Here is a 15212-nt window from a genome sequence, read left to right on the forward strand (position 1 = left end):
GTGAAAATGTAGAAGGAGAGGGGCGGAAGGAGCAGAGCTGTGGAAACATCCAGCAGTCTGACATACTGTCATACGTTTAAATAACTTATTAGACAGATATATATAGAGAGAAAGTTGACGTTTAGAGAGCAAGCCCAAATAAGCAACTCCACTTTAGAAACAAGCCCAAAAAAACATAACCCGCGACTACCAATATTTGTAAGCGGACCTGTGTTCAAACACAAGGGTGGCGCAACCAAACCTGACAATGTTAGCTGTTTGTGTGACACCCTTGCTGGGTTACCAGGGATAAGTGAGTGTGTTCATGCAACCAACCTTGCACAGCCTAACTCCGAGGACTTGCTCGGCTTTCCTTGTGTTTTTTCCTGACAGAATACAGTAGCATTATCAAATGTTATATCGAACGTTTTTTTCTATCGACGGCACATAAGTGTTTATCGCAATACGATATGTTATCGTTTTATCGTCCACCACTAGAAGAAGCTCCACTCAATTCAGTTCAATTCAGTTCAGTAGGCTGTGCTGGCATGATGTTTAACATGTGTTGCCAAGCACAATTACAATGGAAAGACCACGAATGAAACAATTGATTACATGAAAGACAATATTAATAAATATTATAAAATAGGTGATTAAATTAGTAAATGAATTAGAAAAATATATACACAGTTACACTCTCAAACACCACTGTACGGCTGTGAGTGGTAACTCCAACTACATCTCACATCTTTTTCCCATCAAAATTAGCATGTGTATGCAGATTTTTTGAAACACAGGAAAACCCGTTACAGATGGGGAATAAACTGCCCTCCCATTGTCAGTAGACCAGAGCCTTTTTTTCTTCTTCTGGTGTGTCATGTTTGATTTCATGAACAGGTGGGAAAATGGGTCACTAAACAGTGGAAAGCAGTATGGAGGCCAGTAAAAATGTCATGGTGGTTACTTCTTATTTTGAATCATACTTATTCAGTCTCTCTCTCAAACTCAGTGCCGACTAAATTTTGAATGATGTTCGAGGGCTGCTTGGACAGGGATGGATGGTAATTTGAGGTGGTTCCTCATTGCATCGCACAGGCAAAGAGGCTAAATGTGTGTGTTTACCTGGGTGTTGTATTTCCGCCACTGCTGATCGGAGCTGATTGGAACTGTGGCTTATACATACCCATGACTACTGCAGAGTCATTTGTGCGTCGTTTGAGTGAAAGCAGTTTGTAACCTTTCCCAGTAAATATAATTGCCAGGTTTTAGTGGGTGTTAGCCCAGTGGGAAAGGGGCTTAACTGATGGCTTCACATCTGTTTCGAGAGTTGCACTCTTCCGATGAAGTCAATAATTTAAGCTTATAAAATGAATAGTTTTGAATTGAGATGATTTTTTCGATCAAGAGGCTGTTCCAAAAATGGACCAAACTACAGTTTTTTTTCATTGTATATGTATGTAGATACATATTCAATTAACGTTTAAGTATGGAATAGGAGTCAAATGTATAAGAATCACTTTTCGATTTTATTGAAAGCGTTCCCATGCACACTAATATTGACCTATTGTTCTGAACATGACAATATTCTGAATTTCAAACGAAGTCATGTAAACAGCATATTCCATTTGGATTTTCTGGATTAGGTGGATTTAAGCCATGGGATATGCCAGTATTATTCAGGTTTTAAAAACATTCTGTACACATTCATGTACACAGAGCCTTTAGAGTATGCGTCTCAAGTGGGGTTTTTACTGCAGTTTGTGACACACAACCTGTTTAAACATTAGGAAAGACTTGGATATCAACAGGTTTTTGGATATGCTCAAATATCACCACGCTGACCTTTTTAAGAAGGTGGTTAAAGGCATGAAAGAGGGAGGCTGCATTCACACAGTCTAACAAGTCCACCACCACTTGGACCACTATTTTTTATGCAAAGAAGCAAAAGACAAGCAGTTCCAGCTGTTGTATTCCAATTATGACATGATAAACTTCACGTTAGAGCACATTTATCAGAGTATGCACGGCTGCATGTAGACAGGAATATAAGTGGAATATTCATTTTCATCAGACATGTAAACAGCTTAGTAGAAATATTGTCTTTTTTGGAATAAGAGCAAAAGCAATTTTAGTGCATGTACAAGTAGCCATAGATAAACAGGGTTTTGTACATAACTGGACAGCGGCAGACTCTTTCTCTAGGTTTTCTGAAGATTTCAAAATCAGATGAAGGCACACAGAGAATTTGTTTTCGGCACAGAAAAGTATGGTAGTTACCTGGCTGCCCAGCTACCTGTCTACGTGGCAGGGACAGTCTACATAAAGAAGAATCAGCACACTGCTCAGTACACTCCTGTGGCTTTGCCTTTCAAAACCAAAGACAACTGGTCACCACAAACAGATCTCTGATCAGTGTGCAGCGTCTTCTTTCAGTCCGTTCCTCTTGTTCCTCTGTGACTGTTAAATTCACTACCAGATAGGCAGAGCAGCTAACAACCTGGAGTCAGGAGATACCATGATAGGTGCACGTGTATCTACTGTAACTACTCATATGTACTCAACATAGCTAATGAGTTCTATGTCCCAATAAAATTCCCCTTAATTAAATGAATTAAAATAGGACTCTTTCAGTTAAGGAGAAGATGTGTGAGTTGTGTAAGTGTCTTAAAGGGAGGAATAATATTTTAGTTTGAACAGACCCTCAGCTTGGTCTCACATCATCATCACTGAACTCTGTATGACCTACAGTACCTTCACAAGCCCCGCCCCACAGCCATACTGTCTTTCTGTCAGTTTAGACATAGCATGATTCCTAAACCACCACTCCTGCTCTGCGTCCCCCTGAGCTGATGCCACTCTGGGTGACCACTCAGTTTGCATGTGGTCAAAACCAATTGTAATATACAGTATGGTGTCTGTCTAGCATCTTTACAGACACATGACATCCACTAATTCTCAGCAGCATAACTTGTGCAGTGTGTGCAGAGTACTGTGAATGTGTGGGCTGTAAGCCACAGGGCATTATTCAGCCCAGTGTGGCTTACCTTGTCATTATAGTGTAGTGACTCAGTGTTCACGTGTGTGCAGTCTCTGTATGTGTGCTTGTGTATGCACTTGTGCACATGTCAGGTTTCAAACATCAGTTCAGTGGTTGTGCTTCAATGAGAGCGTCTGCATACAGGACCAAGTCACATGGCTGCGCTGCCAAGAGGAAGTCCACATCAGACCAATCATCTCTGATCAACTCACTGCTTTATACACACACAGACTCTCACATGTTTGTGCGTCCTTGTGAGGACCCTCTTTGACATAAAACATTCCACCCCAACCTTAACCATTACAAGTAGCCTATATGCTTCACCCACAGAATGACTGAAAGTGAGCACTCATGAAATGTTTCGAATCCTTTTTATACAGGACAACTGTGTGCTCTTAACTACAGTAAGTGCAGTAGGTCAAAGGTGAAGCAGGAAGTGGCCACAAAAACAGTTTCTTCCCATCTGCAGGTGTCTTCATCAACAAGGCCCAGGATTGCCACACTGACACTGACTCCCATTTAGCTCCATAGACACTTCATGATACAGAAGTCTTAACATCTGTCACAGTGGGTTACATTAACACACATCTCTGAAATTTTTATGCCTCCACATGGGCAATAGCCGTGGCTGTAGGCATTATGTTTTTGGATTATCTGATGTCCGTCCTACTCTGGTGAATATGATATCTCAAGAACAAGGGAATTTCTTCAAATACGGCAGAAACATCCACTGGACTCAATCATGAACTGATTAGATTTTGGTGGTCAGAGGTCAAGGTCAGTGTGACCCTGTGTTGATGGCATTCTTGTGAACATGATATCTTAAGAACACCTGAGGAAATTTCTTCAATTTTGAAAAAAAAGTTGAAAAAAGTTCATTTAGACTTAACCATGAATTTGATGGCCAAAGGTCAAGGTCATTGTGACCTTGCGTTCAACTCATTCTTGTGGACAATATTTCAGCAAACCTGATTGGGGGTTTTCTCAAGTTTTTGGACTTCTTGGATTCAAGAATTAATTGATCGATCAGTTGACTGTGACCTCACTAAACATGCTTTTGACCATAACTCGAGACTTCATATGCTCATTATGACAAAATTTCACACAGATGCCTAAAGTCAAAGATCAACTTCACTGTGACATCATAATGTTTTGCAAAATCACTTTTCTGACTTCAGGAACAGAAGGGGAAATATTTGGTCAGATACTGAATTGGTGACACTGTGTCCACCTTGAAACTGTGCTGATTGTAAAGATTTTCTTTGCTGTCAGGGGTAGATGTGTTTCATAGACACTGATGTAAACTGTAAGTGCAACTTGACTGGTGCGCAGAGGCATACAACTGCGAGGCAGTAATTCTAGTTTGGATTTTCATCTCTGCATAACTGCCCATTTTCTCTATAAATTATTCTGTGACTTTTTGCACATTTCTTGGACGATATTTTGCACAGTCTTGCACAAAACTGTTATGCACTTCATTTTTGAATAGATATATTGTACATATTTCTAATTTAATTGTAACTTTGTTGTATTTTATTCGTGTTTCTCAACCCTTTGAAGAACTTGCTTGTATTTTTTTTTCTCTACTACGATTATTGCTATGGATCAAACACTAAGGCAAATTCCTTGTATGTGAATTTTAGATTGTTGAATTTACCTGGCAAACCTATTTCTGATCCTGAGTGTACTTGGCTGCCACAGTGAGCTAGAGACTTTCAGACAATGATGGCAAGCATTGTGGATGTTACAGACATGTGAGTGCTCTGTGACCAATACATATACAATAAGAATGGAAATCCATGAAGCTTTCCTCTGGTGGCGGAAAGCAGTGGCAGAGGTAGCTGTATTAATATTTGTCTCTTTGTAAGAAATACATATTGCCCCTCTCAAAAGACCAACTCTGGAAGCTCTCATCATCATTCAAACGCATTCTACATTTTTCTATATTTCCATGCTATTATTCTTCCTGCAGGGATAAAATCCCATGTGATCTTAGTGTAATTCAGTATGCTCTTCTCTCCTTTTTCATTCCATCCAGGCAAGGAGTCCTAGGCCCTCTGAAAGCAGTGTGGTGGGCTTGACAGAGCAGCAGGATCCTCTGGCTTTAGAGACAATGTCTGATGGAGAGGTGCTGCCCCCCACAGTCCCCTTTACAAGGGGCTGTAAAGCCAGAGCAAGTCTACCTGTGGGCCGGTCAAGTGGTCAGACAAGAGAGATGCCGCTTGGTAGGGAGACATGCACACACACACACACACACACACACACACACACACACACACAGATACATTAATTGCAAGTGTTATCATAAACTTTCAAGATTTTCTGATCCGAGTCCTTTGATATTAGGTATCTGATGTAATACCTAAATAACACTATGAACCAACAGCATTGTTAAAGGGAAGTGTTTGATTTGTACAGCGTATTAACTGTGGTACTGGATTATGTCAGACATGTTGCATTCAGATTGATACATGTGGCAGTATTATCACACTGCAGAGTCCTGTGAGACACTAAAGCCCTGTGTGTGTGTGTGTGTGTGTGTGTGTGTGTGTGTGTGTGTGTATATGTTTGTGTGTGTGCGTGCTCCGTTAGGTGTGTTGTACCTGCAGTATGGGGAGGAGACAAAGCAGGTCAGGATGCCCGCTGAGATCAGTAGTCGGGACGCTCTACGGGCTCTGTTTGTCACTGCCTTCCCTCATCAGCTCACCATGAAGATGCTACAGTCTCCCAACATGGCCATCTACATCAAAGACACCAGCCGCAACGTCTACTACGACCTGGATGACATCAGGTGAGGAGAAATTAACAATTAAACTTACATACACCAACACAGAGTTATTATTGTAATACAGGGTGAACATAAAATGACATACTATATGTATATACACCATATTCCTGAATATTTTATCATTAATTATTATTTTATTATTATTATTTTTCAACCTATTCATAATGTCCACACATAAGTGCATTAGCTATGTTCAGTTGGAAGTAGTTGTTTCCGTAGTTGTTGTGTGGAACAAAGGCAGACAGGAAGTTCAGGTTCATAGAGAGGTCACATGAAGGACTGACCAATCAAAGGCTGCATTTTAGGACGCTCTGTGTGACACAGGCTGGGACGTGTTCTGGTGCAGCTCTGATAACAACATCAATGCATCAACAGACTGTTGTGGGATTTCTTAGAAAATTAGTGGACAATGTTGTTTCTAAAGTGACCATTAGGACCTTTCTCAACCAGAAGTCATGGGTGGATTTCACCATCCATGATGCTTTGGAGGCCTACAGCTGCATCATAAAATGTCTACAGAGCAGTGAAGGAAGCTAAGCAAGGCTACGGGAAGAAGCGGGAATACTGGTTCCAACAGACAGTGATTTTGGAAATCTCTCTGGCTGAAGAGCTCAAATTTTCAAGACTAACACTACCAGCAGCTGAAAAACTGTTGTATCAGGGCTTGGAAGTCCCCACTGGAGAGGAACATGCAGTTACTGTCTCATTGCACAACATTAGGAGGAGCCTGAAGAAATTCAAAACCACAAAGGCAGCATGACCAGACGGAATACCTGTGTGTGCACAGTGGTCCCTGTCCCAAACAACCCTCATCACATCTGTTTTCTTGACTGAACTGAGGGTCTGAGGACAGTTGATGTCATATACTGTACAGATTATAAAGCCTTTTGAGGCAAATTTTTGATGTTGGCCTGTACAAATAAAATTGAAATAACTTGATTTGCTTTTGCAAATAAGTAGTATATCAGTGTAATTTTTAAGGGATAGGGTTGGTTTAGAAAGTCTCAGCACCTTGTTTGGTAACAGAAGACAGACAGGGTTCAACGCTTACCTAAATAAAGTCATATTTATCAGAAGATATAAGATCCAGTAGCCAGTCAGCCAGTTTGTCCCTCTGTAGGACTTTACACACACACACATACATACACACATACACACACACACACACACACACACACACACACACACACATTAAACTGTCACTTTGTGTGTTCTCTTTGCTTCCAGAAACATCCCATCCCACTCCTGTCTCAAGGTTTATCATAAAGACCTAGCTCATGTGTTCAACCGCCATGCCAGACCTGTCAACACAGGGGGAAGGGTGAGTCAGCAAAAACTCTGCTCTTGTCTTTACCCTTTATACATTACAATGAATCCTGCAGTGTTGATACGATGAGCAGAAACTATGTTTCAGACATGACTGATAAGATTTTGATGTGACTTTATAACAGGAACATTATGAATTTATCTAAGAATGCAAAACAACGCACCACATAAAACAGATTAGTATTTTGAATGTACCTGACTACTTGGAGACCCCACTGTATGTATGCACTGTAATTATATATCACAGTAAATTTGAGTAAATTAGTTAACTTCAACATGTATTAAGTTGGATTAAAACGGTTTAGCCTACTTTAATGATAATTTTACATTCATAACAATATAAGCACAATTCTTTTTGGCCTCTTACCACAATTCTGTTACTGATTTACTGAGGTCAGCAAAAATGATCCAGGTCATGTCCAAGTATAGTACAATATTAACTGTTGTGTTTACATAAGAATGTCATCAACATATTAGCCGACATAATGCCAGAATAAACAGCAGGGTTTTCCTGGTTATTAGAAAACTTGGATGTGGATGTGTTTTATTTACAGCCCCTAAGCTGAATAAATAGAAAAATGCTGAGATTGGTTTGCAGTCATTTCTGGTGGAATTAAAAGATCATTGCTCCTTGAAAGGGTCTACCTGCATTATTATGCTATTATATTAATATATCAACTAAAATGGTATGAAAATGACAACAATATCATTTATTACTGTTATTTCAGGGACAATATATTGTTCAACAAAAGTAATTATCGTGACCGGCCTAATTGTAATCTGGAAACCCTGTCAGTTATTGGTCTGATGATGATAAGCCTCTGGGCAACCAGCAGTATTTCTACAGTAGGGCTTCCAGTGTAGCCAGTGGATATGCAGGGCTGGAAACAAACTAACGCCTCTCCATGCTATATATTAATAATATTTGCAAGCCGCAGTTGGTGACAAAATGCAACCCTTAAAAAGAACGACATGACAGTTTATATTCAGTGTTTGCAATATGGTCATTTTATACATCCCACATGGAAATAGCGGTGATACATCAAGTTAATTTGATATATCACCCACCCCGTCTCTTAAATATATATCATGATATAGAAAAAGTACAGTTTATGTGGAATTTACAAGTGAAAATGTACAGGAAATATTATTTTCACTTATCTATTTTGTCAACCTCTCTTATCTCTTTGATTTTTGTTCTTGTCACTACATCCACTTTTAAGATGAGAGATATTCCATGTGTTTGACAGTTACACTCATGAGGCCACTTCCATGGTTGTAAATACTTAACTTCTTGCTCAGGTTGTAATAAATGTTGGCTGTCAGCCCTAGCTGTTGCTGGTTCAATCCCCAGCCCCCTCTGTCAAGATGTCAAAGTCTTGTTGAGCAAAACACTGAACCCCACAGTGCTTCTTCTATATTAGTGTGTGAGGAGAAACATTGTAAGTGGCTTTGAAAACCGAAATAGCTCCAAGATTTAATTCCTCATAAAACCATACATTGTGATTTATATATTTCTGTTTTTGTACAGATTAGATAATTGAGACACCAGTTTGTTAATTAGTGAGCTTTAGAGGTGTGGCTGGCTGGCTGCTTCCCTTTGTTTTCAGTCTTTATACTAAGATAGATGAACCATGTCCTGACCTCAGCTCTGCACTTAACAGTAACACACAGACATGAGACTAATAGCCTTCCAAACAGCTCACTGAAAAGAGAGCAAATAATTGTACTTTGCAACTGTTCCTCACAGGAGACAGAGCAAGACAAGTGACATGAATAAATATTACCCAATGAATCTTAAATCGACCATTACTCGGTCAACTTATAGGAGATTGTGTTAGTAAATGTTCTGTTCTATCACAGAGGAGTTCTCCCTGAGCAAACTGCTGTGGCTCTGCACTCAGCATGACCCCTGTGAACAGACAGTGGTCTGTGTGTAGGAGCGATATGAAGAGTCAGGTTCAACAAGGCCACAGTAAACACGTTGTACCAAAGAAGTGATGCAGCTGCCTCTGGGCCTATCAGCAACAAATATGTCACCTCTGTTTGACCCATAATTATAACATGACATTCTCTTACTATTTATGTTTGTCTGGATTGATTTCAGACTGACATGTTGAGGAGTCTGGACTTCTGGACTGGGCTTTGCCTGATTGGTTGCTTTGAATGTCTTATTAGAAGTCACTTATTGTTATAGTATTGCTATAGTATAATTACACAGTATTAGTACTCAGTTTAATATGGACTTCAAACTATGTATTTAACCTGCAGTGACAGAAAAATTGGGTTAGAGAATTGCAATGTAATGGTTATTTTTTTGTCACTCTGTATGTTAACCATAATGGTCATCTATGCACAGCTGGAGAAGATACTTGGTCTCACTTTCTCAAATATTTTTGGTTAAGTACTTCTTGTATCGCGGCTGTTCAACTAGATTACACTAATATGTGTCTTTAACCTATTCAGTCCCAGGAAACTGTGTTAGAATGTGGGTACGTTGCCAGAGGTACAGGTGACAAGATGAAACATGAAAGGAAATATGGCCCGAATATAAGCCTGATTAGAATGCAAGTGCCCGTTTACACTCATGTTTTTAAGCTGGCGCACCATAGATTGTATAAAACAATGGATGTAACTACTGTACAGTGACATCACCTGTTGGCTTGTGGACTCCTGTTTTGAAGTTTGGCAACTGTTTGGCAGTTTGGCTGTTGCCATCTTGGTTGTTTGGAGCCAGAAGTGATCATATTTGGGCGAGAGGGTGGAGCTGTAGAGGGGCGAGGGGTCAGTATTGGCAGACAGCCTATAGCGTGGCCCTCCCTTAATTATTTGTAACTTTAGGCCTTAATAAAATGTAAATGGGTGTGTTAAATAGAAATTCACCCACTGTACAGTTCTCATTTAGGGGGAAATTAGCTATAGAGACAAAAACTGTTTTTGTACCAGGCTGTAAAACATGTTTATTTCGGCTGTTAAGTTGGTCATTTTAACATGGCGGCCTGTGGGAACTGCCTCAAGTAGTCGTTCAAAGAACTGCAATTTTTGGCATTCTGCCAGAGAAAGGCCAGAGGTAAGATGTTTTTCGGGTTGTCTGTCTGTCAGTCCCGTTCTTGTACATGTGATATCTCAACAACACCTTGAGGGAGTTATTTCAGAATTGGCACAAATGTCCACTACGACTCCAAGGTCACAGGTCACTGTGACCTTGTGTTTGTCTTAGTCTCGTGAATGTGTTATCTCAAGAAGGCCTTGAGGGAATTTCATCAACGTAGGCACAAATGTCTACTTGGACTCAAAGATGGATTGATTAGAATTTGGTGGTCAAAGGTCAAGGTCATTATGACCTCACAAAACATGTTTTATACCCAAACTCAAGAATTCATATGCTAATTAGGAAAAAACGTGTAATAGAATAAAATGATGTGGTGACATTTATATCCAAAAGGTCAAAGGTCAGCTTCACTGTGACATCATAATGTTCTGCAAAAACACTTTTCTGGTCATTACTCAACGTCATATCTCAAGAACAGAAGGAGAGACATTTGGTCAGATACAGAACTAGTGACACTAATCTTGGGTGTCCACCTTGAAACTGTGCTGATTGAATAAATCTTGTGTGTGTGATGCATCCATGTTTTAGAATATGAAGCTTCTTTGCAGCAACACCCATATTTGAAGCATTGTCAACTGTCATAGCTGCAACTCTATGTTCTCTCCTGTTCCTCTTGTAGTCCACCACAGGCTCAAGGGTTTTGCATATATTGTGCCTCAGGTGATTGTTGTTGCACCATGTGATGAAGCTCTCTATCAGTCCTCTGCACTCTGTAAAAACAGTCTTTAAATGAAAACAGCGTGTTTCTCACTGGGAATGATTCACTGGAAACATGTTAATATAGTGATAACTTCCATTTTGCCAAAAATGCATTTAATAAAGTCTTCACTACATATGTTAGCCTATATGAGTCTCGACAGACAGGGATGTAGACTGCAACTGGCTGCTTGACTGATGACTCATTCTCCAGTAAAGACGTTGGGAGAAGCTTTTGTCACATTTAGTCAACAAAACACATTACCAGAGCCATTAGAAAGTCTTGTATGTTAAACTAGGCTAACTAAACCGACATGAACACATGTTAGCCTAGCAACATTCAGGTTACAAGTAGCTCATAATTCAGTATGCACTTAGAGCAGATACGAGATTTTAGCATGATTTCAAAAGCTAAAACTAATCCATTAATCCACCTGCTGATTGTAGAATCTGTTTAGGAAGCCATTATATAATTGATCTGTATAAGGCTTAGTACCTATATGTATGCACAAGATGCCTCCTTTTCATCCTGTCTCTATCTGTTAGTCATTATTCATTACATATGGTCAAATTGCAGTCTAATAATACTAATGATTATGATCAGGTATTTCTTCAAGATCTGTTTGTAACACCAAAGAACATGAATACACAGATCAGAAGCACTGAAGTGCTGCATTAACTTCTGTCACTCACTAAAATTTGATTTCCCCATGTGAGTCCTGAAAAGGGCTGGGTATCGTTAGGCTACACCATACCTTCAAGGTATCGACTAAGAAAACCCAGTACCAAGTTGTATCAAAACTTCTCCAGTCACACAATACCTGCATTCAACCCTTTTTGTAGCCAAATAGGAAAAAATCTGTCTGATCACTGGGAGTGTTCTTCGATTTAATGCAGCATGTGATTGGCCCACAACTGCAGCAGCTACAACCCATACAGCCTGTTGTGTGGTGAATTTGAGTGCAGTGTATTTTATGGACTTGGCAGTTCAGCATGCTGTGATGCAGCCAAAACGTTGGAAAGCGTGGCTATAGTACTGTGGCGTCTTTGGCTCTACTCAGTCCATTTACTGTTTTTATTATTAAGATCTATTTTTAACTTGTCATTGTCTCGTTTTTGTCATGGTAGTTGATGAAAAAAATTTGTCATAGTTTTCGTCAAAGGCATTAACACCACTGGTCAGGTCCCTCCAACCGGCAACACTCATGTTTGTTTTAAACTTTGCAAGTTCCAAATATGGATGTAGATACAGATAATATAGTCAGTTGAACAGATACAGATACAGGTAATGATGTATTAGTTCACGCCTACTGATCACATTACAGAGTCATCTGCCAGGTGTGTTTGCTTGCATGAATTTTATTTTCCAATGCAGTGTTTTTTCTTGATGATGTCACATTGCAGTGTGGCAAAAGTTGAGACATTTTTTTGTCAGGTGACCAACACAGTGATCTGAGTGACATGAATGAGGAGACTGCCTTTATTTTACTGTGCTAATGTTGTTTTGAACATGTCCTTATAACAAAGGGATATGAATGGATGTGTGCTGAAAGGCACTCGCTGGAACTAAACAAGTTACACTGGATTCATCATCACCAACAGGAAATGCCTTGCATATAGAGTAATGTTCCTTTCATCATACACAACCATCATGTTCATGTTTGTAGAAAAGCTGCGGGAGGACTTTGATAGTGTCCATGCTTCATGTTCTCAGAGCTGTCCTGATAACATGTCTCAACTTTCCATCCCTGAGTTTGGGATGTTTATAAAATGCTCAATTACACACTATCACTGTGCTGCCAGTTAGTGGGATTATGAGAGCTTTTTGTCAGTGAGGGTCTGATTCTGTCAGAAAATCAAGACGCTGTTCTGCTCCCACTAGTCTGACAGATAAGATGCTGACAGAGGAAGTGCCTCCTTCAACATTCACTGCCTTCTGTTTATCTCTGCCATTCACATACACAGTAACAGTATGGTGTGACCTTCAGACATTCCTGTTTATCTGTGGAATGTCCTCTGATCATTCCCTCATTATTTTCCACATATAGATTGTATACATGCTTGAAGACAGATATGTTGGCTTCCCATACAGAACACTGTGTAGTAATCTCGAGAATAGAGTGAGTGTTCATTTGGTTGTAACATTTCTGTTTCCTCTTCCATTGATCTTTTGTGTATCTACACTTCTACTGACCTTGACATTTGAAAATTTGATGTACAGGCAAACAGGCAACTTTGCATTCTTGACTCAAAGTTAATGGCACCATTTTACATCACAAACCCTAAGCCCACACATACTCTGATAAATTTAATCCGTAGATTCCTGACAGTGGTCAGTGTCAGGCCGTCTGTGAGCACTCTTGTCAGCTGTTTTTCTGGCGATTCAGCATGTTGAATCAGCTGCAGAGCCAACGGAGCCTATTAGTGAGAGAAATCACTCTGATTGGCAGTTGAGCTCAGTGCACAAGAAGAGAACGGGAAGTAAGGAAAGTAAACAAACAAGTCAAAAGGGAGTGAGACAAACTTGTCATTACAGGTAATATTATTATTTTTTTAGCCGTTGAGCTCTTTGGCAGAAATGTTTCCTAATTATTTGTGGTAGCTTATTGTTCAGTGGCGCACGGTAAATTTCATTTGTGTTTTTCACCATAGGGTTGTTTTGTTAACGTGCTTACTGCTTGACTAACATCTTGAATCCAGCTGTTCTAATGCAGTGTTTGTAGGCTCCCCACGAAAAACAATGCACCAAAATTCGTACACATCCCAGGTATTCATGAACCAGTAATTCATGCATAATTTGCGTATTTTGGAAGGCTGCGATTATGTGACCATGTGCTGACGGGAATAAAGAGGGAAGTGGTGGTACACTCCAGTTAGGAGGCAGGTTGGGCTGGTGCATGGGTCAAAACACACAGGACTTTCCTTAAGAGACGGTTGTTCAAAACCATGTAAATTTACGTCGTCACCATGTCTCTTTATCTAACCCTAACCATAGTAATGTACTTGCCTAAACCTAATCCCATAATTTAACATTAATTTTTTGTAACTTTATGTTAAGGATCAAATATTTGTGGGGTGCTAATTCATAGGATATCATACAAACAGTTTCATGAGGATACAACGCTTGAATCCTGCCTGTTGGTTTTTTGGTTTGCCCTTTTGAATGACAAATGCAGACTACCACCCCCTGCTGGTCTGGAGAGCTGTTTCCTCTCAAACAGGCGCAGAATGTATGTGCTGGTTTGATGTTGGCTGTAATTTTTGCAGTATGTTCAGTTGTAACTTTTTGGCCAAGACACAGGTGACATGAGGCGAAGCAGCAGTTTACCAACATTCAAAATTTGTCGCCACTAATTCTTTGATGTCTGTTCAGTGTGTCTGGGCCTTTAAATGTTATGAACTGACAGACATTTAAAACGACTTGTATTACTATATCATAAGTGCTAGATGATGTACTACTATTACACTGGGTATCAAACATCCAAACATCAAGGCTCGTTATAGTGCCAGTTGAAATGTAAATGCAAACATTTTTTTTTAGTTAAAAGTAACATAATGTTTTGGTGTACTGAAACTTTATAATCTTTGCATAATATTTAGGACTGTACCCAAATATTCAGATATTTGAATATTCGTTTCTATGGGTAGGTATTCCTTATGAAAATTTGGTATTCGATATTCGTTTTTTTGGGGGGTTTTTTTACTTTTTTTTTTTTTTTTTTAGTATTAGGCCATTATTATTTTTTTTTTACATATTTTTTGGTGCTAAATGTAGTCTTTTTGTTGTTGGTAAATGTAGGATATCAATAAAAATCAAAACTTTTAAATTGCATTGTTAAAAATGTGAAAATATAGTATCGCCTACCAACTGAGCTTGTGCGCACAGCGAGCTTGAGCGCATCCGTCTGAGGCTGTGGATCATTGCCAAGTTTTACCACTTTATCACTATTCCCTCTAACTTGTAGCTGTTTTTCGTTATCTTTTGAACTTAATATGAATTATGGAACCGTTTTTGTCAACGTTTGTTTCCCCTGTTTTGTACAATAAATTATTGTTTAAAGTTTCAACAAGTTTCTTTTGGAGTGCGTGACACAAGTGTGTTTTGAAAACGACCGCGGACTGTCGCCTGCTCAACGCATCAGTACCTTCGGATGCCATGACAGTAATACCCAATAATGTCAGAATATCATTTACAGACCGATTTAACAGACGATCACTGCTGCCCGACCCGCAGGTCCATTTGCAGGTCCCGCGGGTTACGGGTCGACCTGCGC

General features: G+C 39.6%; 1 protein-coding gene across 1 annotated transcript in view; it reads left to right on the top strand.

The window, feature by feature from the left end:
* Positions 1-15212, top strand: part of LOC125902777 (sickle tail protein homolog) — a 152329-nt gene that overhangs the window by 79680 nt on the left and 57437 nt on the right. Inside the window, exons 3-5 of the mRNA XM_049599366.1 lie at positions 5055-5241; positions 5609-5807; positions 7032-7125. Of these exons, the coding sequence (XP_049455323.1) occupies positions 5055-5241; positions 5609-5807; positions 7032-7125 (480 nt within the window). The remainder of the gene's footprint in view (positions 1-5054; positions 5242-5608; positions 5808-7031; positions 7126-15212) is intronic.

This window comes from Epinephelus fuscoguttatus, linkage group LG15 (genome assembly GCF_011397635.1).
Source record: "Epinephelus fuscoguttatus linkage group LG15, E.fuscoguttatus.final_Chr_v1".
NCBI lineage: Eukaryota > Metazoa > Chordata > Actinopteri > Perciformes > Serranidae > Epinephelus > Epinephelus fuscoguttatus.